This window comes from Sprattus sprattus, assembly GCF_963457725.1.
Source record: "Sprattus sprattus genome assembly, chromosome: 8".
In the NCBI taxonomy this organism is placed as follows: domain Eukaryota; kingdom Metazoa; phylum Chordata; class Actinopteri; order Clupeiformes; family Clupeidae; genus Sprattus; species Sprattus sprattus.
In genome coordinates, this window is record NC_137927.1 from 11960994 (window position 1) to 11987341 (window position 26348).

Genomic DNA, 26348 nt, shown 5'->3' on the forward strand with positions numbered 1-26348 from the left:
ACTTGACAAAATATAACTTCAACATGAATTTCTGCTTGGCATGGGGATATTTAAAGCAGTCATGTCAAAACCCTAAAATATCGGCCAGCCATCGCGGGAGAGGGAGAAACATGATAAAAGCCTTTAATCTGAGGGCTAGGAGATGCTCTGCTGAAGTGTAGAGAAAACTACATGTCACAGGGAGACGGGCTTAAAGAACATTTCTCCAGATTATTATGCTTGGCCAGAAGTGTTTTTCTTTGTTCCCGACACTTGCACTCTTAAATCTGCTCATCAAACACACTAATCCCACTGCCTTCGAATTAAAGCTGTTGGTCACACGTAATTTGCTTAGTTTGGCTTCTCCAAGATGAGACTTGCTCACCTTCCTCTCTGGTCTTGTCTTCTACAACTTCCTTCAGCCTCTCTCTTTCTATTTATATTAGCCAGAGCATTCAGTTCCAGTGCTCTCTAGGGGAAGTTGTCTACCTGGCATACACACACACAGGTGCTGGTGAACAGGTTTTGGCTGTCTCCATCGGCCCTGAATACAAACACTGTTCCATAATCTCCATCCCTCTTTGCTATGGGCCAGTGTTCAGTAAAAATTTTGCTGGGCAGGATATACCACTACAATGAGACCAGAAGCCCTATCTTTCTCTTTCTCTAGCGCCATCTCTCCCTCTTCCTCTTCCTCTAGCTCCATCTCTCTCCTCTGATGTCTCTGTGTTCTGTATTGTAAATAACAGGGTTATAGGATGTCTAGAGACTCTTTCTTTCTCTCTCCCTCTCTCTCTACCGCTAAGTTGATAGAGGAGAAAAAACACAGTGTAGGCAGCAGTGGGAATATGCCAGCATAACCCTTGATTAGAGTGTATTAATGTTCCCCTTGCTTGCTTCAGCACACAGACACTTGAAACTAATTCACACCCTCCACAGAACTGCCGCCTTGACGAGCCTTGATGAATTCCAGTGGTGGTGGCAGCTAATAGAGTTGAGTGTCTTTATTCTCTCTCTCTCTCTCTGCCTCAAAGTGACTCTCTCTCCTCTCATTTATGTTACAGCTCGGTACCAGTGGTTAACTTTTTCTGACGCTTGTTTCCCAGCTGTGAAATCGGTTTCTGGTTTCTGCGCTGAGGCCGACCGGTGCAGGGTCGAGTCGAATCCACCGCACCCGCAGGCTGACCGATCGCAGAGGACGTATTAGCAGCACTTGAAACTGAAACCATCGCCACTCTCCACTGCACTTTCCAACCCCCCCCCCCATCCTCACTCTATTAAACCAGTAGCTCCCGAAACATGTTTCTTTTCACCTCCCCATCCCCACGCCTGAGCTCCAATTAGCAAGCGAGCTAATCAAAACAGGGGCGTTTGAGCCGTGCACGCGCAAATGAAGAGGGACAGAAAAATCCAGTCATGACTCAAGAGTGGAAAGGCACAGCACATGGAAATGATCAGGGATCAGATCATAGCAGGCCCGGTGCCAAGTGCTGAACCTGTCATTAGAAAAGAATGACGTGTTGGGGAAACACTCGGCTGTTTGTTTGGCCTCGTCCCACAAACCGCCGAGGGGACAGATTCAAAAGGAAGGGAGCAAGAAGGGGGAGGCGGAGGGGTGGGGGGTGGGAGTCACATTCATTTGCTCTACTCCGTGACCTTTTCTTTCTCTGCGAGACGGGGAGTTGCTCTGAAAAGCAGGTTTTCTTGAGCGGCTGGGCTGTGTGGTGAGAGGAGTGTGGAGAGACAGGAGAACAGGGGGAACAGAAGCCTGTGACCTGGTTCAGAGAGACCAGAATAAAAGCCATAAACAAAAGATCTGATACAACATGCAGAGATAACAAGGTGAGGTGAGGTGAGTTTCTTTCTTTCTTTCTTTCTTTCTTTTTCTTGTGACTCTTTTTCCACCCCCAACCCTTTCTCCTGCTTCTTCAGAATGAAAACATAACAAATGTGACTGTGACCTTTCAGACAAAGGCCTGCCTCTGCAAGAACAAGGTGGGGGCGAGGGGGTGAGGGGGGTTATGGAGGAGGAGGTTCTACAGCACGGCTCTGAGTCAGAAGAAACACAACAATAAGGATTTGTAGGGTCGGTGGGGGTAAGTAAAGGAAAAGTGAACCGAAATAAATAAAGAGAAGGGGTGATAACCCTATCAAAGGACCCCAGTTGCTTCTCCATCTCCCGTTGATAATGATGATCTAAATTAGCATCTGTGCAGGCGAAAAGGGGGAGAGTGAAAATGAAGATGTGAACTTGGGGCTTGTCTGGGGTGTATGGAAGGTGTCAGCTGTCACTGCTGGTCCCCTCTGCGGGGATGAGGTGCCAGACTAGGATCGCCTGGTGGAGATGAGACAGAGTTGTACCACACTGCCTGTCTAGTGTCACTTCACATAAAGCCTGCCTAAATCTAGCGTTGGGAACAGCTTAGGGAGGGTGCTGTGTTTGTGTGTGTGTGTGTGTGTGTGTGTGTGTGTGTGTGTGTGTGTGTTTGTGTGTGTGTGTGTGTGTGTGTGTGTGTGTGTGTGTGTGTGTGTGTGTGTGTGTGTGTGTGTGTGTGTGTGTGTGTGTGTGTGTGTGTGTGTGTGTGTGTGTGTGTGTGTGTGTGTGTGTGTGTGTGTGCTCATGAGGTGGCTGTGGAAGGGGGTGGGGGACTGATCTCAGATTAAGTGATGCACAATCCACTTTCTTCACGTCAGCGGCTTGATTATCCATTTAAATTGTTCTGAAAGCTCAGAGCAGGCATGCACCAGGGGCAGATGCTGGCTGCCTCACATCTGTGTGTTGTGTTGGTGTGTGCATGTGGGTGTTTGCTCTTTGCGCTTGTTTGTGTGTGGATGTTCCTGGCAGTGTTTGTGTGTGTGTGTGCGTGTGTTGTGTGTGATGTGTATCTGTTTTGTCGAGTGTTTGCTGATTGTGGCTGCTTCAGCTGGCACACACAGCTCAGATGGTGGGCAGTCATGAGAAACACGTCCAGCGGTAGAAGAGACTCGACATAACTAAACAGCCACCATGGGCATCCCCCAAAAAAACCTTCCCATATGCTGTTTGGGTTGAAAAGAACCACTGCTGCCCAAAACAGGTATCTACATAAATTATGAGGTAATAAGAGGAAATTATGAAATAAGTGTGAGTTGTAAGTCTAAGTTTTGGATCAGATTAATGACTATGAGTATTCCTATGAGCTGCCACTGAATGGGGTGTGAGTGGGGAATAGAGGGACGTTTCATATCCAAGTCTCTTCCAGTGCTGGGGAAGTAGTGGGATAGAAATTTTGAAGCAATACCCTCAGTTTCTCAATAAAGTTTGTAATCCGATTCAACGATGCAATAACTGGGACTTGTTAGAGGGAGCAGGAGGCAATTACAGCCTATAATAGGCAGGGGATCAATAGAGGAGGGACTGAAGCCCAGTTTCCAATATCAGTGAGGCGGAGAGCCGTGCCGCTCAGATGACATCATCACTGGGGCCCGACGATGAGAATACTTCAAATTTCTGCCATTGCAAATCCATTTCAGCATATTTATAAGTAATTACACGTGTCTAATTTGATTGCTTGAGACAAGCGATACTGCTCGACGGAACTCAATCTGTGCATATCAGTTTCCATTTTGGAACGGCTCCCCGCTAAAACATACACTCTGGCAGGAAACCAAGGTCATCCTATCAAACATGCCCAAGTGCATAAAGCAGTGATATACGATCCCTCCTGCACACTCATGCATTTTGTCTCTAACATTTTATTTCAACTCATTTTTTTTTCTCCAGATGTACTGTATTTTGAAACAGATTAACATTAAAGTAAACAAACAAAGATTATGAAGTAGGCAAATGAATTGATGTTCTTATGGTAACGGCTCATTGCCATTAAACTGAAAAGAGATCATTTAAAAACCCATGCATTTTCGGTGCTTCCCTCAATGGAGTTGGGGATAAAAGAATGCCTACATGAACACATTTTTTTTTAGATGTCACTGCTGTCAGATTCATCGGTTTGACACTGACTCAGATGCATTTTGGCTTGGGCTGGTGCAGAGGCTTGTCCCCCGTCTGTCCTGCTGCACCCAGGACCCGGGGGCTGACACATTAAGTAGATTAATATAGCGTTACAGTGGAGAGAAAACTAATTTCGGTGTGAAATTACACAACGCTGAGTGGAAAGTATCTTTTAATGCCACTTCAGCTCAGGTTACAAGAAACAATGCTTTGCACACACTCAAAAATCCCCCCAGCTTTTCGTTTCGAATGTACAACAAAAAGCGAAAGAAATGAAAACCCTTCCCTGATGCCGTTGCACTTTTAATTTTTAAAACGTGTGCTACAGTACAATACCATCTGCACCATGACAGAGGAAACAGTTGTTCCTTTTGATAAAATGCAAATGAGCAGAGGGGCCTGTTCTATCGAGTTCTACCAGCCCCCACCACTGTGACAAGAGGCCCTCACAGCTGGGGCTGCCTTCTCCCAGCAACAGCTCCGGCTGGCCTGGACTCAGCACAGTAAAGGGGCTCAGATCTGTAGGGATGCAGCCAGTTGGTTTTAACACGGGGGTAAAATTATACTTTCCCTAACCCTAGGTCCAGTTTTTATGACTCGAGCTGTGAATCTGAGAGTGACTCGTCTGTAGCTATGCAAGGCTCGGCTGCCACGGTTACGCTGCAGCCGAAGCTAAGCTGTATGGATGCTATAAGGTCTCTCTCCCACCTGGGAATTGCATTGGAAATGCATTGCCTGGGTCTGTTAACAATGGTTGCTATGTGAAAGTGGAGAACGGATTCATGAGGCACGCCGAATCACAGTGTCAGCTCCAAAAAAAAAAAGCCCCTCCCTGATCATTTTTTTCTGTTAAAGGACAAACAGCGCATGCCCAAGCTGTTGAAGTGCAGATGAGATGAGATGATGAGATGATGCCTGCCTTTCTGTCACTATTCCAGCGTCAATGAAAGAGCTGAGGAACAGGCCAAGGGGGAGCAAAAAGTCTATTTTGAACACAGTTGGATCATAATTCACTGCAACCTCCGAAGGACATGAACCCAGAGAGACAGGGAGGCAAAGGGAGGGAAAGGATAAAATGAAAAAAAAAAGAATCGAGACAGAGAAAGAGAGAAGGAGAAAGAGAGAAAGAGAACTTAGCCTACCCTGTATTTTTCACCATCTTGTCCAAACATCAGTTCCTTGATTTACAGTAGCACACATATTATTCAGGCATATCTCTAATGACAGGAGCTGGCATTTGAGGCAACACCCCTATGACAGGAAATGCAAAAAAAGACAGATATTCTTTTTCAGGGGGGGTTGAGCAGTGACACTTGCTTCAGCTCAGCCTCCTTGATCATGTCTCCCAACAAGCCTGGGAACAGGTGTTTACAGACGAACTTTCTGAGGCGGCACTCCTCTCTCTGGCGGGCTGAGTGCTGTCAAAGCAAACGCGTCACTCACACACAGCACCACCACCTCCACCAAATCCATGATATTAGACCAACTCAAATTGAACACGAACCCTGATAATCCCATCCGAACACACCTCCCGGGCTCCGAGCCGTGACATCGTGAAAAATAGCTGTTAGGATATCGCACCGCTGTGATGGAGGCTTCATGAAGAAAGGGGCTCAGGAGAAACACTCCACAAAACCCACACCCAAAGCTCTACGGATAGGTGCTCAGTGCTTCTTCCGCTCAGCCTTGTTTTATTTGGGCACTTCAAGTGGCAGCTTCGGTGCATCCGAGCGAGGAGATGGTGGTGGGGGAGGATCATTTATCATTACCGGGCCGGCCCTTACATTTCCCAGTGACGACACTGCCACATGTCGCCGTGTTAATGTGGCGAGCAGATGGTCGTGCATTGCGACACACCTTATGTTTCCCTGACAAAGGCTGCTGCTCGCATTCCTCCTCTCTGCATTTCCATACACCCACCACCACCAGACCAGACAGCAGCGCCTGCTGTCCACATCTGACCTCGCGACACACAGGCCACCTCTGTTGGGCCTGACGCAGGGCAATCTGGAACGTTGAAGTCTGCTCTCTGTTTCAGTGTCGGGAGAGAGCAAGAGGTCGTACGGAGGTGATGTTTGTGTGTAGAGGGGGGGTGGTGCTGATGATGTTTCGCGTACACAGCGAGTGATTCTTACTGGCACAAGGATGGTGTGTGGAGGTGTTTGAGGTGTTTAAGTTTAATGAGATAACCGAAACAGGTGTAAATCATGTGCAGTAATAAGGAGAATAAGATCAATACTTACATCACCACCCACAAGCAGGGCTCCGTTGGCTTCTGCCATGTTCATGTAGTTGTTGTTGTTTGAAAACTGTGAGGAAAAACAAAACAAAAGACACGTTAGAAACCCTCTAGCCATGGCATTTGCACCATGACACACACTTAAGACATTCATTATCTTCGGAAGGACTTCTGCTACGAGCAATTTAACTCCGGCCAAGCAAACACCCGAAAATCTGTGCAGGCAATCCCAGTATCAGGCTTTTTGATGTTTGCATATTACATCCACCTCTGGCTCTGTTCACACAGGCAAAAAGCCGACGCGTTACTTCATTGTGGCCCACGAGATGCATGAGAGGCTCGGCCAATTCTCTGCAAGGTAATGAGAATCTGGGCTCACTATTCATGCCTTATGGGATGGCAATTAAGGATGGGTTTGCATCACAAAGCAAAGGATCGAGATGCACCGGCAGATTATTAACTTCAAGTAACCCAGGGAGTGTGTGTGTGTGTGTGTGTGTGGGTGTGAGGGGTGGTTTGAATCGGCAGAGGAACAAAAACAGAATTGGAGGTGCAGAGGAGCATCATGAGAACATGGAGCTTTTGGTTTCTGGACTGTAGGGGTTGTAAGAGTGGGGTTGAGTATGGATGGGCTATTTAAATAGGGCATGCTTGAGAGGGGGACTGAAGGAATAGCATGGTCCTCACAGGCTGTTCACCCCCACACACCAGCACCCCCAAGCCCCCCCTGCACACACACCCCTCGTCCCCAAGCCCCCGTTCCCTCTTAAACCCACACACACAACCCCCTGGCAGAATGGCAGCCACTTCCTTTCTTCTGAGACACAAATGCACTGACAGGTAGGAACAATGGGACACAGAATGAAGAATTATGGGACAGCAGCTGGACTGTGGAGCACAATGGGCCTCTCTGTGACCGAGCAACACAAACCCTAGCCTACGCCAGGGGAGCACAGGGGAGAACCAGGACAGTGAGAACTTTGGTGGGTTGCATCTTCATGAGGAGTTTGAAGAGACAGCGAAAAACAAAAACAGAGAGAACGGAAAAGAGAGGAAGGATATAAGAGACGATTGAGAGACGGTCCATCCACAATTTCCAGCGGCCAGCCAAACTGAAGTAAACTAAACAAATCGCCTTTTGTGTATTCATTACTAAGACATGCGGAAAGACATAATGAATGCAAAGTAACTCAAATAAGAGGCTTGCACCCACATGATGGCAAAAAAAAATTGTGTATCTTTGCCGAGTCCAAACAATAGCAGAAACAAATTAAGATCAGAGCTAAATGAGAAGTGCATTAATGTTTTTTTCCACCTCACCCCCTCCCTAATTTTTCCTCTTCTTTTCTTCAGAGTGGTTAGTATGCGAATGTAATTACCGAAGGAACTGCGGCTAATCAACTACGAATAGTATCCATTAATTAGTATATGCCCTGGAGAGGGAGAGGGGAGAATCAGCAGCAATGTTAACAGCGTAACGCAAGGCTGAGCCGGGGCCACTAGGCTGACGGCAGCTGGCAAAGCAGGTGGTTCCAGCCGCCTCTTACCTGGAGCCATCTACTCTCTAAACTGCAGCTCAGAGCTCCATGCTCAGGGTCTTTATACACACACACACACGCACACACACCAAACAAGACAGATAACCTCTGCGGAGAAAACATCTGTCCGGGAGTAAACCTGACAACGTCCCTCACAGCAACTCCACCGTGTCCTCCCCCCTCCTCTCTCCTCCCTCCCCATCCGTTCTCTCTCTCTCTCTCTCTCTCTCTGTCTCTCTCTCTCTCTCTGCCATCTTGGTGAGGCTAAGTCAGTCATTCTGAGAAGTACTCGGGTAGTAATTAACCTCACGAGAGGCTTATCGGTGGAGTGCTACCCCGTCCTCCTTCGTCTTTTTAGATTACAAATTGAAGTCTCTGAGATATCCCTCTCTATTCAAACACAGGGAACATTGTGCCGATGTGGGAAGAGATAGGGAGGCTACGCTCTGCTCTACTCTACTCCACTCTGCTCTCGGTTCTCCTCTCTCTGTTTCCCGGGATGTGAATAAGACTTTAGTGGGGAGAACAAACAATGGCTCTCAAGCCACAGACAGAAAGATCTCTCTCTCTCTCTCTCTTTCTTTCTATCTTTCTCTCTCTTTCTCTGAGAATTCTGGGAAGGACGATGCAGGCCGTGAGGCTCTGAATGCCTCATTTCATCCTCAATGTGGGCGCTGCATAATGCTAACAGCATGAAGGGAAGCGAATGCGTATTTCTTTTTCTCTCGCTGTAGGATGGAGGCTTTGAGGGGGCTAAGGTGCCACCGTCGCTCAGAGGGTTTAAGTTATTCATTAACACCATCAACATCCTCCCCTTCCCACAATCCAATTACCTGCCATGTTTGGCCTCTTTGCCCAGTGCTCCAACCACATGGCAATCCTCAACCCTCATGAATATTAACTCAAGCCTGTCCACGAACAAATGGGCGCCAATGAACAAATGCTCTAATAGAGTGGAGAGACACAAGAGAGACAGTGCCCACTTTAATTCCTCACAGTGTCAGCCTTAGATAAATGACTCGGGAGGAAAGAATACAGTGGGGGGGGGGACCACATTCAATCAGGCATGGAGGTCCTTGGAGGAGGAAACACCTTGGCACAATGTGGCTTGCCCTCAGCAGATATGAGGTTTAATGCGTGCCTTGTGTTCTCAGACGTTCTCTAGCAAAACGTCTTTCAGTAGAACTGCTGATACTGTCACAAGTCACTGGAGACATTTCTGATGTAGTGGATGTGGGAGATCAGCAGGACCTCATGGAGGACACGAAAGTTTGACTGAATACAAAACAATGGGAAAAGGACCTCGAAGGCCTTGTGACAAACAGTTCCTAAATAAGTTGATTTTTGTGTTTGTGTGAGTGTGTCCATGCGTCGGAAATAGTCATGTTGACGATTGGCCCGGCTGGAGCCAAACGTCAAATGAAATTAAGAGTGATTGGAGGGTCTTCACAGCTAATGGCAGCTCCTGCTTTAAAATGGGTCAGTGCAGACAATGAGCTCTCTGTAATTAAAAAGACGAGCTGTGTGGGGCTGCACTGATCAGTTCTCCAGCCTGGTTTGCGCACACAACGCAAAACCGGGAGAAAGAAAAGCTGCACTGAAAGCACTCTGGTCATAAGCTCTGCCAAATGACCAAAGTGACCATTCAGAGACGAGAGGGGGAAGGTAATAATGGGGTGACCAAAAAGAGTTATGAAGTTATTTTCTGAAGCTCAGGAGACGCTTTGCTTTGGCCCAACACTAATAGGAAACACAACTCAAAAGAAGGAGAAAGCGCTACAGCAATCAGGCATCAGAGACAAGTAATGACTTAGTCAGCTCTGAACATCTAGGCTCAGCATTCCTGGAAAGATGACTGGTGCATGTACTAACAGTCTCTTCCTCGCTCTCTTTCCCCCTTTCAACCTCTCTTCAGAGGGGCTTAGGCTAAAGGAAACAGACACAGAGCTCTGAGTGGAACTATCCTAAATACAGATACGGTGGGACAGCAAGCTTTAATGAAAAGGTCCGCTCCATAGTTGAAATTATAAAGTGTGCAGGAACATGAGAGGCAAAGTATACAAACTACAAGTATGCCCAACAGGTAGAGTGGGGGCCATGTTGTCTTTCATCTAGGCTGCAACAGTAACCGCCCACTCCTACCTGTGTAATTTAGGGGTTATATTTGACCAGTCCTCGTCGTTTAACACCCATGTTAATAATCTAACCAGATCTGGCTTATTTCACATCAAAAATATAAGTAAACTGAGGTCTGTACTTCCAAATGCAGAACTAGAGGTGCTTATACAAGCTTTTATCTCATCTTGTATTGACTACTGTGATGCACATTTGTCCTCTTAGTATGTCTGCCCTTGATCGTCTGCGGGCAGTTCCAGTCCTCACTAAGGAGAATAAATAGCACAGTTACAGCTTAACTGGTTCACACTAACCAGAGGTAATTTGCTTTGTTTCTTTTTTTGGCCTCAGTATCCCTTTTGCAGGCAATTCAGAATGCTGCTAGGGAACTACTTACTAGGTCAAACAGACGGTCTCGCATTACCCCTCTACTCATATCTCTTCTCAGGCTCCCTGTTGCGTATAGGATCCCGTTTAAAATTCTCACTCTTACTCCCAGAGCATTCACGGTCAGGCTCCTGCATACATCTACTTCACCCTAACTCATCAGCTCAGCTTAGGTCAAATAAGCTAATGTATTATCTGTCCCATGCACCCGCCTAAATACCCGTGGTGATTGGGCTCTTTAGGCCGTAGCACCTAAACTGTGGAATGCTCTGACCGCATCTTTAAGGTATGACGATTCTGTGGCTTCTTTTAAGAGGCAGCTTAAGACATATCTGTTTAGACAGGCGTTTGGGTAATCTATATGCACCAGGTCTGTATTTTAAGTATTTCTTGTTTATTTTTTTACTGTGTATTGTGCTGTAATTATGCATAGTGTTTTTAAGTTCTTGTACTTCGAAAACATGTGGCATGGGTAGTCCACCACATCTTCTAAGTTTTTCTCTATTTTATGTTGTATAATGCTCTTTGTGACTATACAAATTAACTTTACTTATATATTTCCATTGCATTTCGTTCCTTCCACCATCATGAAAGTAGTTCATGTTTTGCGTATGTATTCCCCCTCTGGGGCATCTGATGTTATACTCTGTTTATAATTTACATACAGTGTCTCCAAATGCAGGAAGGGTCATGGCAGCCATTTCATTATTCTGTCCTGTAATCCATGGGCTGACTGATACCAGTTTTCATTTCAATGTTTATACCTCAACTGGACAGGATTTCATAACCTTAACACAGGAATATTCTTATGAGAATTGGCCCAGTGGGAAATAAGCAGGTTTTGGTAGCTATTACAACATACAAAATTATTTCAACCCCAGGGCGCAAACAATATTACACCAATGTGACCCCAGATCACCCCCAATATGATGGAGAGGCCTGTTTGGTCCCATCAGTAAATAGGGAACAAACACGTTAAGCCTGCATAAAGCACGTTTCAAAAACAGCAACTTTAGAAACAGCTTCTGGAGAGGAGATGGTAGTGGTGGTGGTTGTTATGTATTCAAAGTACATGTAAACAACCTTAGGCCTGTGCTACTGGGCTCTGTCTGTTTCAGGCACATTCTTATTTTCCCATCAGATGCTATTTCAGTTTACGCTAGCAGCAAGAGAAATGTTAACAGTAAAACGCGAAAGCACCCTCACATCTGTGCCTTTGAGCAATCGTAACACATAACTTGTGCAAAACAGCATATCATTCTTGAGAGTGTTTGGCCATTCTGTGCAACCGTATCAAGCATGGGGGACTCGGAATTCAACAAGGCAAAAGAGAGAGAGGACAGCATCCTGATCTTCAGAAACTGTATTATAGTATTCATATATGTCTATTGTTAATCCATGCATCATTTACATAAGATAATTGTGTATTGTATTGTATGTAATTGCGAGTCTAAGATGAATCCTTGAACCTAAACCTGAATCAGTGTTTTTGCCTCATTAATATACAACTGCCCCTATTAGCATGCCCCACTGCAACTACTACAACACAGAAAACCTAGCCCACAAACATGTCTGACAAATAGGTTAGCGAGGATTTTAAAATAAACTTCATGTTAATGCTCTTCTATTTTGAGCATCAACAGTACTTGGCCACTGAGAGCCCTGCACTGTGTGTTGAGATAAAGTATTAAAGGCTTTGGTTGACAAAGACCAGAGAAAGAGACTGCAGAGATTGTAATATGAATGGGGGGGGGGGGGGCTATTTTAACACTACGCAGCATATCAAAAAGCCAACCCTTCACACAAGCATTATTTCTGAGGTTCAAAACATCTTTGCACAATGGGTCATCTTTTAATCCATAACATTCACACTCTTTGGCCTCAATACCAGGAGGCTTTATTCCTAAACAGCGAATACATGGGGGATTCTTCTTTGAGGGCAGAAAACATTGACAAAAACAGACAAAGCAATGGGGAGAGGGGGTCTGATATAGATGTTTATTTAGAAATTTGTCAGTGTGGACCCCTCTGGCTATAACTCCCATTTTGCGACACACAATATCAGGCCTTCGAGTTCCACAAATGGCTCCTGAGGGCAAAACGTCTAGTCGACTCAAATACATCGTCTGAGCAAAAGTGCACTACTGTTACATGTGTACTGATGTGAATATGTGGTCAATACCCTGGAAAAAAACATCCACAAATCTGACCTCTTCATGAGTCTACAGTGCTCAGGTTATACAGTCCCCTGTGACAGGAGATCATTAATTATAGCATCTACCCAACATGATGGGATATAGTTAAACACCACAGACATTTCACCTCTGGTATAAAAAAAAACTAATTCAATGAAGAACATATTCCTGGCAGAAACCTATCAGATGCTGACAAGCTATTTTACAGTTCAGCTTAAGCCCTGCAATCAGAGGGAGGCCTCGGTTTGCTGAAACCCGAATCTCTGCCACTGATGCGTTCTCCAGTCCTAACTAAGGAGAATAAATAGCACAGTTACAGCAAAACCCGCGGTTCACGCTAACCAGAGGTAAATTGCTTTGTTTCGTTTTTTCTTCTTCCTTGGTTTCCCTTTTACTTTTGGCAGAAATCCATCTTAAATTGCCTCGCTGACTGGAGAGGAGATGGACACAAAAGCCATATGAGGAGACTCTCTTTCACTTTCACAGGTCCCTCTCCAAAAACATGCTAATTAACAACCCAGCTTGGCAAGACTTGCTCCTGTATGATCATAGAGAAATCCCACTGCACACACGCACACACATTAGACCGTGTTGTAGTTCACATGTAAACGGACTCCGTTGCTCTGTGGGTCCACCCAGCCGGTTCCAGAGCTGGGTTTGATCTGCAGGCTCAATCGATTGGTAATATTCAGTTTAAAGCCAAAATCATTACACCCCTGTACTGCGCAGTCAGATCCCCCCTCTCCAGCAGTTGCTCTGGAAGACTACAGAAAGGCAAATATTAAAGCCGATTTTCTCTCACTCTCTCTCACTCCCCTCCCTCTATCTCAGCAACAGTCAAAACCAACAGATTAAAAACTCTCAAGTAGCGGAGGCCAGAGAGTATAGGGAGAAAGAGAGAGCCAGCGAGAGAGAGAGAGAGAGAAAGAAAAATAGAACAAGAAAAAGAAGGGAACGAATGCTCTTATCAGGAACCCGCATCTAGCGAGATGACAGTTTTATTCAGTGTGCTGTCCTGATAGTCTCCTTCTGTACCTGCAGTCTGCTGTGCCACTGCATTGTGTGTCATGAGGCACTGTTTGCTTTCACAAGGGGCTGGAGCCCAAGGAGTTGCTTAACCCTTTGCGGGAGTATTACAAAAAAAAGAAAAAAATCAACATGGTGATGAAAGAACACCTGTCCCCCTCCCCCTCTGCACACAGTGCTCAATAAAAGGTTAGAGTGTATTAGGCAGCCATTTGGTCCCTGGACTCCCAGCTTACTGATAGACTGAACTGGATTTAATGTTTATATGTGGGGGATACACACCCGTGCAAGCTACGTCTAAAATATGAGAGTGTTTACATGTTTTGAGAAAAGGTATTTTTCCCAAATGACGTGACACTTAAGATGTTTTCTTGGCATATTTCAGCACATGTGGACATTTGTACTTGGTTTCAGAAAAATGTGTATGACTTAAGACGTCTTTACTTTCCTGAAGTTCTCATCTAGAGAGAGCGCTGTGGTTCAAAGGGGCGTTTGTGTCCGCCAGCTTTTAGGGGTTAAACAAATGAGTTCCACTGCAAAGTTGAAAAGACTCTGGAGATTGTTTGGAGAATGTACTCTGAAACCAATTCCAGTGATGAAATTCAATTTCCTTGTTTCCTTGCTTATATTAATTAAATCAGATGTTATTTCCTGACAAAACATGGACTAGACTTTGTTTATTTCTGGAATGTAAGGAATGTTCTATAAACAAACAAAATTTGACTGGAAAAATAACCATGGAAAGAACAGCGTTGCAGCTATATCAAAATTTCAACCAAACAATACTTGTTGTCAAACCTATTTTCATACTAAGACACTGTTTTCAGAGCTCAAGTATAAGTACAAACACATGTAAAAAAAATAAAAAATAAATGAGACTATGGCTTAGTTTGAAGAGAAGTAAGGCACCTTTTTTTAACAACGAACTGTAACTATAGGCCAAAGATGTGACTATGTTTTAGTTTTAGGTGACCAGGTACCAAACAAATACCGTGAAACTGTGGGATAGAATTAGATAGGAAACCACCACAAACCAAGCCTCAGGCCTCTGTTACCATTGCCTGATTGGGCTGGCCTTTACATGTGCCCACCATGTCCCATCTAACCGCTGCAGATTTAAGGACAAACCTTTCTGGCTCTTCATCTAACCCCTACTGAAGGCTAGAGTCAGGGGCTGTGCCCTTTCATAGCAAATCCGAAAAGAAAGTGCAGGCTGATTGCAGCTTCATCTTTGATCTAGCGGGGTGAAAAGCTATTGGACCTCAGCCACAAAGGGGCTTAGACATGAGGAGCAAGCTTCAGAAACATGAGGCACAGTTCCCACAATGACTACAGGCACAAGGCCTTCATGACCCCATCAGCAATTGGCGCAATGTTTCAGCGGCATGAGATTAACGGATACAGACAAGCAGGACATTCACCATGACATGCTAGCATGTTGTTGTTCTACCATTCCATTATTCATTTAGGGTTTTCCTTTGGACTTCCAGAATATTTTGACACAAAGTACATTTCAGTGAGGTATACCCGTGCCATTTTGGAATGGAGGGGGGGGGGGGGGGGGGGGGGGGCGGACTCCCAGTGGAGACAGAACACAACCCTTGCAATATAGAGATAAAGACCTGAGATATGCAAGTCAAGCTCTGGAGAAGTAAAACAGAGTTTTGCCCAGTATGTGGTGCTAAACGCGGTGCTAATGCACTTTGTTTGACAGTTGCAATCAGGCTCTGTCACTTAAGAGCAAAATGAAACCACATCAAATAGAGGCAGGGAATGTGGCCTCTCTCTTTTTCGAAGCCTGAGCGTGAAGGGCACGCTCCTTCTTCTCTCTCTCTCTCTCTCTCTCTCTCTCTCTCTCTATCTCTCTCTCTTTCTCAGTACATTATTACTGGCTAATGCTCCCATCTGAGGAAGCGTCTGTGGATAAGAAAAAGAGGGCATCGTAGAGGTCAGAGCACAGGATGTAATCATCTAATCCCTGACAGTGCATCAGGAAAATGGGTGCAGAGGGACATACATGAGCATAACACACCTTTTCACACACTACACTACGCAGTTCTTGTTGTCAAGTAGTAAAAACATACCTCTGCACTTACTAAGCCAGATAAACTGGAATTTAGTTAAATGTTAGCATGCATGGCATTCACGTTCCTCCTTTCTTTGAATGTCAAATTGACTTAAACATTCCATTCGTAGCAGGCATGTTGCTCATTTCCTTCCCTTGTTCACAAACTGTCTCCTTTAAAATGTCCTTCTTCCTGTGCCTCTCGTTGATCTGCACTCTGTGTTTCAATGAGCACACGTGTGTTAACTGGCATCTGTCCCGTGTTGACCACTTTCACCATGCCAGCGTTCAGCGGCATCTCTTTAATTTGTCCGGCACAGTCATTTATCGTGAAATAAACACACATCCCGCAAATGAGCTTCAATTAAATATACATGCCATATGCTTACACCATGGAAAGATATGCAACATATGGTAGGGGGCTGGCAAGGGTGGTTACTCCACACAAAGGATATGTGTCTTCCCCCAAGCATGTTCTCTTGATAAGACTCCAGTTAGTACAAACCTGACCAGTTGTTCAGTCTTTATAAATCTCGGGAACACAAACTGCTGAGTGGTGACTCATATATCAGTCTATTACACACTGCAGGGCTGACTGTATTAAACAAATGGATGTGCCTACAGCTGGAAGAAGAGAGGCAGAAGAAGGGAGCAGAGGTTATTGTCTAATTTAAATCTTGGCCCGCTTCCCGGAGCTGTACCACATTCCAATTTGTGGCTGTGTTGCTTGGCGCTTTTGACAGGGGTCCTGCTGCAAATACTGTTGGGCGCCCCTCCAGAAATGTGTCTGGAAACTAACGATCAACAGGTCGCACTAAGATTAACGGTGTGAGTGGAGCAAATTAGCTGAAATTATGAAAATGCAGGGATAAGGATGTTCTTCAGGTTATACATTTGTTTTGCTCTATTTGGACTTTACCTGTATTTTGTTGCTTTTTAAATGTAACCTGGCTAAAAACGGTTGGGGGTGGCGTCCAGGCACACACACTTACATACACAAGCCCATCTTGAGAGATACTTTATGTAACGCCATGTTTTATTTTAACATTACCCAAATGGAGGGACAGCTGTGAAGACTTAAAGTCAGACAGCTTCTGATGTCCCTTTCAGACATTAGAGACAATTAACTATTTCAAGCACTGAGTTTTTGCCAATTACCTTCCATTTATCAGTTTGACTGACACTCTCTAGCAACAGAACCTTGGGAGCTTGATAATAGTTACACTTACATCTTTCCATGACACCCAGCAGTTGTTCTTTTTTGACAAGAACAGCCCCCTACTCCGTGTGCGGCTAGTATATTCCTTCTGTATTTACACCCAAAAATCACATTTTAAATGTGTTGCTTTTTTTAAATGAAGAGGAAGATTATGATACCAGTGTAGAATAATAACAATAACTAATCTGAGCCATTCATTTCCCATCATTATGGTGACATTTAGAAAGCTGGTGAACAAAGGCATACTAAGGATTTATTCAGATATGCAGTGAAATTATTCCATTTCTTCAATCCGGGGAGACAGCTCAGAGATCAAAGGCACCTGCAAAAAAATGACAACCCCTAAGAATTACTGGAGTTGGTCCATGTTTCAGAAGATTTCTTCTTTTCAGGGAAAAAAACACTCTGCTTACACACCGATGCATCTGTTCTAAACTACAGAGTAATTGCACTCGGATTTTCCCCCAAAATAAACCTTCGTTTTTGATGAGCCAAATGTTAAAACAAGCTCTAACCAGCTAGAATGTTTCTTAATGTGGATTTCCTGTAGGATAACAACATGGTTCGCATACATTTTCCACAGTACTTTTTGCACTGAGGTATGTGTCAATCACATTAAGTCATAAAGCCAGTTTCAAATACATATTACAACCACAAGCCAGGGTATGGATATGTAACGGAAAAACCAGTCATGATTTTTCCCACTTAAACTGCCTAGGTGCTATAAAACTGGCTTCAACAACTCCTCCCAGTAAGATGGTTTTGGACTTCAAATAGGACTCCTGTCAGGTTTATCTATAGTGGGAATAAAATTACTTTGACAGAGGGACAATATCCTCTAAAGGAAAAAGCAATGGACCATATGCGCTGACTGAATGCTCAATCTAGTCCTCATTATAATCCTCCCACATCACATCACTGATGTGATTTATTTAAAAGTGCAGACAGACATATTTCAGGCATATCCCTCTTGTTTCTCGCAGCTAATTGTCTAAAACCCCAACGCATTTACTTTTACGTTTAAAAGCTATTCTGTTTTGATTGCAGCAAATGTACATGTTCGCCTGGCAGGTGTTTATCCCATTTTCCAAGAAGAAGAAGCGTGAAATAGGGTCAGCGACACATTCTGTACACCAGTCTTGACCTCTATTTTAGGGCAAATGGGATCTGTACAGTGAGTTTCTGCACCAAAAATAAATGGGTTTTGCGCCGTGTCCCCACTATGCGATGGACCAAACCCATCAGACCCCAAGGCCCGGCACACATGTGAGCAGCACTCGGCTCCATTCGTCTTCATTAGGCTTGCGTTTGACCCGCTTCTCCACATCTCCGTCACACCAGTGCTCCTAGCCGTATGTATCCTTAGCGCTGTGAGCCTAGATCTCGATAGAGCTCCTGCTAGCACTGAGCTGCAACTGCAGGTGAAACAATCACAACCAGGGCAGTCAGCGCATTGAGACTGAAGCAGAGCTAGTCCCGTGGTCTACACAATGAGTGCTGGACGACAGGAGAACATCCAGTTAAGTCTTGTAGTCGGATGGGAAAAAAGGAGCGCTTGTCAATCTGCCATCAGCCAATTTATTGCGAGATAGGGTGCTTGATTTACTGGACACATAGGAAGAATTAATCTCTCTGTTCATCACTGCTGAAGAGGCCGACCCAATTAACTTGCAGGATTGGCTGTCAGCTCTTGAGGTTTTGCATTTTTCTAATCAAGCAAACTGTGAGACATGTTTCCCGCCGGCTCAGATGTAAAAGAGCAGATGGAGACGACACAGGTTCGCCCGGCATGATCATCATGTCTTTCACCTAAATCTGCAGAGTCTGGATATCCATCCCTCCAAGCGTGTGTGACTGATTGACCGCAGCATAGGCTGCTCTTGGTTAGTTCTCCAACACTCAGCAATTCAGCGGGCTTCTATTTAAGTACCATTTTCTGCAAGTGTCTCCTATAATGTATTATTCTTTTTTGATGGGCTTCCCACTAGAGCTGATTGTTCAGTGGCTGAGAGAAAAAGAAAATGTTAGACAACATTCATCAGCGCTCCAAGGCATTCCAATCCCAATGATTTCAGCTGATCACTTAATATCGCCGCGGTGACCAGGAACCACGTAGCTTAGAGGACACTCAGGTGGTCAATGTGGAGCTGTCAGGAAACTTAAGTGCACGGCACATCAGATCAGATAGTCCACGGGCGTCTGCGTCCTCCCAGGGTTCACAGTGTATGACTGTCCATCAATCTGTCTACTTATTTGTGTAATCAGTCAGTCACTTCAGCAAGGGTTTTAATCCCATAGGCGTCATTCTAATTGAAGCAGTCATTATCAGCCTGCCTCTGGAAACAGGCTAAAAACAAGGGCTAATGTTGTCTCTCACTTCCCTGTCCACACATGTAAATGTGTACCAGCGGTTCAAAATGGCAGACCTGTCTTGGAGGGACGTTCAATCACCGGGGATGACAAAACAGATCATTCTTACGTCAAAAGGATAAGAAGACAGAAATCAATGAACTAGTTTCCAAGGAGCTGAAATTAGAAACAGGAGTGAACCAATTTTTGTAGTCAGACCTCTCCTTTCAGTCTTTGGTATATTCACCACATTATAACCTATTTTCGTCCAGGTTGTTTGTGTTAACATGTATGAATGGAATAAAATACAGTGCTATTAACTTCACTGTACAATGATAAACATCATAAATGGAATCATAAAAGTCCCCACATGCCATGTAATCCCACACGGGTCGTTTTGAAATGAATATTCTGGCATTTGGGCGAGGATTCATTGCCAACAACAGCAGTAGAGGCATCCACGAAAAAAAACACAGAAGTCTCCATGTACTGCAGAGATTTGGAAATGCTTCCATTCAGATCTCATTTGAGTTTAAGAAATAAGATACGGTCCTTTTTATGTTCCAAAATGTACAACTAATGCTTTGGGGCACGCTTTGTCATTGTTATGCAGCATGGTCACCTAACACTTAAAACAAGATCCTTCTAGATTTTAATTAAGTACTGAGGCACCTCCCAAGGGGGCCAGTTTGGCAAAGAAAGCCACTTTGATTTATGTACTACTTTGTTGTTGCTGCTTGAGGCTTGCCTGTTGTGCAGAGTCTAATGTTGAAAATATGGATGAAGCAATTGCACTTATTTGTTAATTAACTCCCGCAATATTTCCCCAAAGTAAGAACGTAAGAATCCTGTTGTTACCAATCTCCTGTACAGTTAAACTGGAAAAAGCACCGTTTTTATACATTACTGTCGGGAAATCACTCAATCCAGTAGAAGTGAATGCTGTTCTAAAAGCAGTATCTGCAATCATACGGAACCGATTGGCTTTAAAAACACTAATTAGCTCTCAACCTTTGTTGCCACAAAACTGGATCCAACTATTGTGAGTACAGGCTAATGAATTAGTCAAAATATCATGTGCACTTTAGATTTGCATTGCCCTGTGTGAGGCAGGAATAATTCATAGGCTAAAAGAAGTGTCACGATCCTCAAAAGCATTCTTGACCATTCTAACCAAATACAAACAAGGGAACTAAAGCATTCTGACGTTCCTAAACACCAAATCAGCCTGATACAAGATGTGTACCGTCAGAAAAGCACAGAGCATCTGAATATGACTATGATGTAGTGATGATGGCTATGGTCTGACTTCCATGTGACAATCATTTCCCTGTTGAGATTTTGCCTATGGGTGATAGCCCACGCTCTCCGCCCACCATACACAGCATACACTCAGAGCCATATTAAAATCAACTGGACAAGGAATGTATGAAGGCTAACACTTGCTATTTTTTGCTGTTTTGCCAAGTGCACAAATGTGATAGCAGATGAATAAGCTTAATTTTAATTTATGAGATGAGCCAGAATGAACTGTCATTGAGGTATCAGAGTCAACCCCCCCCCCCCCCCCCCTCACTTTGTCTTCTCTGTTTGTCAGCTCATCAACACTAAGCTTATTTAAAAAAAAAATACTATTAAGATTAGCTTCACTTTATGACAATTACACGTGGTGGCTAGGGGCTGTCTCAGGGGAGATTTAGACCTTGGCCAATGCCTAAAAAAACAGTGTTGTCTCACTCCCTCTGTGACTTAACATCTGGGCCAAGAGAACAGGAGGGGATGAATGCATTCATGACGGTAGTTTATTAGGGCCGACATGCCGCGTAATGGTTCTGAAACAATACCCCATTGAGCTGCAGGAGCCTTGGAACTAACACAGAGCACATGATCCAAGCTACTGTCCAAGGATTACAGACGGACTGCTGTGTGCAGCGTTACTACACGCGGTGACCTCTGCAGCATGAGGCTAGAGATCTCGACGCACAGCGAAGATGTTTGTCCGACATGGAGCAGGGCTTTCACCTTTGGCTCTGACTTTGAAGAGTATTAAGGCATTGCTGCACAAGCAATGATATATCCTACCTTCAGAACATGAGAGAGAGAGAGAGAGAGAAAGCCAGAGAGAGAGAGAGAGACAGACATCTGGGAAAATATACTGAAATAAATATTTCCCTGTTTAAAGACGCACACTTCCAATTCTAAAAGAGTGTGAGGGGGTGACTGATCTTCCTACAAAGGGAAAGTGCAAGACACTTCAAAGGCCGGTCTAAACTTTACTCCCCGAAGCCAAGGGGTTGTCTGTGTACACACACTGTTCCCTAACACCTGTCCACACTGCAGCATCAAGCGCCTTACAGTGACTGTCTCCTAACCTTATGCCGGGGGCAGAGGGAATCTTCCTGAAAACACGGCTGTGATAAGGGGGCTCATTCCGATTAGCTCGTGTGACTTGTGAAGGTCAGAGTAGCCAGGCTGAATGGCCACCAGCTTTCATAAAACCATGCAGCGTATCATTATTTTCACAGTCTTTCATTATGGACGGTTAACCTTGGATAACTCTGAAGTAATGCTTTAATCAACTGCCTGTAATGTCTCTTATACAATGTAATCATTCTACCTCTCTCCTTCAGGAGCAAGAGGATTCAAGAAGAAAAAATATATTTATATATGAGTGCTTGGTTTCTCTGTCTTGTGAGAATATCAAAAGATAAAATAGCTAGGTCACTGTTGATTGGCTGGGAATTTATGTCAGGTTTAGTAAAGGAAATCAAAGCAATTGTCACAGGAAATCTCCCACAGAATCTCCTGTAAAAGCAGATCCATCTCCATCTGCAGTGCCCTACAGCCCCAAAGACATGCTGTAAAGCAACCGAATACGCTTGAGCTATAGGGCAGTACTGTAGATCCTGCAAGTCTCTTTATGGAGAATTATTGAAACACCAGACCCTGCCTCCCATTGATTTCACCAGCAGTCCAGTTCATGTCCAGAATACCAGCCGAGGGAAAGCGAGGACCTGATAATTCACTCGGACTCCTAGACAGTTGTAAGGTAAAATGGACTGCCACAACACCTACAAATCACCACGTCGCCTGCTCTTATTGCTTTTCATTTCAGCAAACAATCGGGGGGGGGGGGTGGGCACCTCTAAAGCCCACCTGAATGGCTTCAAATAAAGAGAGGACAAAAGCGGAATGGAGCCAAATACAGGGTGACTTTCTGGGTCTCCTCCCTCAACATCAATACGGCATTGGGGGAGCAGATGGAAGCCAGCTGCAATGTGGCTCTAATGGGACCTTTATTAGAACATCCTAAACTTAACTTTCAATTACATCCAGAGGGAAAGGGCGCTCGCACTTTTTTTGTTTTGTTAAAGATACTTTTGAGGCCAGTAAAAATCACATCAGCAATGAAGCAATCACTGGACAATTTTTGGAAACTGTCTACAAAGCAACCACTCCACGGTTTTAATATGCGTATGAAATAAATATCAGAGCCGAGCCCGGTATGAGAGAAACCATATGTCTAGAGGCTGAGAGACAGGAGCTTTTTCACTTTTTCCCTCCCTTTTCCTCTGTTGATTTTATGCCTTTTGAATGTCTGTCTGTATTTTTGCTCACTAATGAAAATAATCTATAAATGTACCCCAAAACAATACGCTATCAAATCAAAATTACTGGCAGTGGGATGAAAATGTATACTCTGAACACAGTTCCACTTTCCATGGAACTAATGGAAAATGTCATCCAATGCTATATGTAGGGTACTTTCCATTTTAAGGTTGCGGTACCCATGAGCAAATGCTTTGGTCATCCAGTTCCTCTTCTTTAATATCTCAGCCTTCTATTTATTTAGGTATTTATTTACTTTCCATTGATTTACTTAAGTCGCCCATAGCTACAGTTGGTTTTAAGAATTTGATTCCACTATGACCAGCACTCGGGGGCAAGCAAGGCTTTAAGTGAACAACAGCATCACTGTTTACTTTAAAAAAAGATCAAACTGCAGGACTGTCAGATAGATCAGCGTTTGTGGTTCAACCGAATAGACAGCGAGGAAAAGCATATTGTAAACAGAATAAGTCTTTGTATAATGTGGAGTAAAGATCAAGTCTCCTAATGACACAGTATTATAGCCACACGCTGAGGAGGGGAGACCAGCAGTGCAGCTGCCTCACTGAGAAAGATCTACCACTTAATTTAACATAAATTATGTCAAATTACAATACTGGGGAAAACAAAGGGCTTCAGTCTTATCAGCCTAATGCACTTCTATAAAATATCCAATTAAAATCTGGCAGACTGTGATGGTGCTTTTCCCACTTATATTAGCTTTTGTGAAAACTATTAAACTTTATTTATTGGGCGAAGATGACTTTGAATGCCATGATGTTAATACTTTAGTGGGACAGCCTTAGCAGATTTTTGAACTAGCAGTACGCTGTTGCCATAGAGAATATTATGATCTTTGGCGGACAGGGGCAGATCTATAATATCTTTAGTCTGTGACCTTTCAAACCAATGGCAAACACACATGGTTGCCCAATTTCCATAACATTGACTCCAGCTGGAATGGACCACCTTTCAGATAGGCAAATCTCTGTGATGGGCTTGACGAGGGGCGATAAACATGTAACAGGAGCCGTTTGCTAATGGCCAAGTCCCTTTAAATTATGAGATTTTTTTTTTCTGCTCTCGCTCCACCACCAGCGCAGCGATTTAAACATAAAGTAGCACTGTTATTGAGGAACAGTATGGTGTAGCTGGTGGTTCATTTCAATATGCCCTCTATTTGAACATTCAAATAAGCCTTATATTTACCCCCATTATCAGGGCTCTTTGCTCAGTGAGCCTTATGAATATTTGCACACCTGCTGCCATTGTCACTCCCTAAAGGACAACCTGGTGGCACAAAGCATTATGGGAATGTGTGCCTCGGTTACAGCCTGCCTAACAAAGAAACTAATGAAATAATCACCACAGTATGATTCTCTTTCATCCGACATGTAATATCAGAGACCTCAGTATTTCCCTGCTAAACGCTGCTCAATAATGAGAACTCAGGGCAGTGGTGGGCCCATTCACAAATTAATACCAAAACAGTGAGTAATGCCTGGGCAAGGAAAAACACTGTTAATGTAGATAGTATGAGTCATAAATATAACTGAGGTGAAAAAAATAAACCTATGCCAATAACGACAAGACAACATTTGGCTCTTGGGCTTCAAAAGGAAAATCTTTCCCCCGTGTGTTGAGTGAGTATTGGGGCAAATTTGGGTCTATAACCCGGGGGCTAGGAAGGGTTTCCATTATCATGGCTTTGTCTTAACGAAAGCTCTTAAATCTCAGGTTACTTCCTGTTGAGAACAATAAAATTCTACTTTCTCAGGCCATTAAGACTTTAATGAAAGCAGAGCCCAGTGTAACAGAATTGCCAAAAGATCATTGCAGTAAGGGCATGACTAACCATTTGAGTTAACTATTTTGTTATACAGTTCAATTAACTCAACATGTGTTTAGAAATATGTGCAGGTCTTGAAACACAGCCTAACATATGGTAGTGATGTGATGGCTATACCAGGTGTAACCATATTTTAAACTGAAGAGATATAAAGGTCACATATGAGAAAGAGAGAGAATCCAATTAGAATTTAATACATTTTTATAAAACAGGTCGGTAGTTTGGCAAATCGTTGCTATGGCTGGGTTTAAGTGTTTTTCTACATCAATCGATGGAATACCTTGGGTGTCAAATTTATACATCAACAAATATGGTATCAAATGAGAGCGGAGAATACTACCCTGAAATAATTTTCCTGATCATTATATCTGTAGTTCATGTACTGACCTGCTCCATGTGTATAGAGAAGTCATTTTATTTTAGTTTGACATGTTCTCAAAGAGAGATTGGTGACTATTTCAGCTGTTCCTGATGAATGTTTCTTGTCTTCTGTGCTCTTGTCTCTAACACACACAGATGTGTTAGAGTGGTATAATAAATAGTGGACTGAAGAACTGATGGTGTGTCATGATAAATGGCTGCAATACGACACCGAGCCTAACACCATTTCTTCAGCGCTACAGTCCCCTTATCTAAACTGCAGTCACACGTGTTGGCACCATGCACTGTACTGTAGGAGGCCTGTCAGAAGGTTCCAGAGTATATCAAAACATGCGTCTCACATCTCCAAATTCTCTTTAAGCAAAGGCTTCTTTGCTTGTTGTTTGAGGAAAAAGAAGCCTAGTCAATTTATGGCCTGCCATGAGATTAAACATGCTCTTTATGAGATCTGATCAGGCTAATGGGCTGTGTCAGCCAAAGATTTACATATTCAGCAGCAACATTCCTGATCCGCATTATCGAGATTACACAGAAGGGCTATCTCACCGCTTCCCAACAGTGGAGTGGAAAGAAGATTTTTTTTTTTAAGTTAGGGCATTTATATGTGTGTGACTATATTAAGAAGCACTGGTATTTTTAACACTGTTTACAGGTAATGTTCTAAATCTTTCATTCGGACATACATACACATAGGTAGCTACCCTCTGGGGTGGTTTGTTGTTAGATTTATTAATTCAACTGCATGCAAAATGGCCTTGGTCATTTACAACCACAGGGGAACCGAGTATCATCTACCAATTTGTTCAGCATTGCATCTCTCATGGCCTGTCAGTAAAATAAGCCTGCTTGGCTTCAGCTGTTTCAGAGAACAGTGAGTCCTTTGTCCTGAGGGGTACAATCACATTAGAACACAAGTTGATCTAGAAGACAAAAAAATGGATCGATACGAACAACAACAGAAGCAACTTATTGGATTTTATTTCAGTGCTTTGCACAGATGTGGTGGGCTGAAACAGTATCATGCCTCCGTTTATCAGAGTGTGATTTGATATGAAGGTCAGCTTAGTGGACTGTGTGTACTGCAGATCCAGTGAAAACAGACTCCACTGCGGGTGTCACGGCCACAAGTCTTGATGTCAACAATTTCTATATCTGTTCATCTTTATGGAACACGATAGCGCTGATGACATAAAGGCTGAAAAACATTATACAATAGCCCGGCTTTCAAACAACAAGTGCTGTCGGCCAAAAATAGGAGCCCATTTCATGATTAATCAGCCTCTGCATCTGGTGTCCTCTCTTGTTGTTTATGAAAGCCTAAAATGTCATTTCAGTTCTGCAAGTATCCTATTGTTCCTTTGCCACCAATATCTTTGTGCCTTTACAAAGGCAAATATACATTATCA

The 26348-nt window shown here is 43.8% G+C and overlaps 1 protein-coding gene across 1 annotated transcript in view; it reads right to left on the reverse strand.

The window, feature by feature from the left end:
- Nucleotides 1-26348, reverse strand: part of tox3 (TOX high mobility group box family member 3) — a gene marked incomplete at its 5' end in the record, with an annotated part of 40745 nt that overhangs the window by 10023 nt on the left and 4374 nt on the right. The window contains one exon of the mRNA XM_080843201.1: nt 6214-6279. Within this exon, the coding sequence (XP_080699327.1) occupies nt 6214-6279 (66 nt within the window). The remainder of the gene's footprint in view (nt 1-6213; nt 6280-26348) is intronic.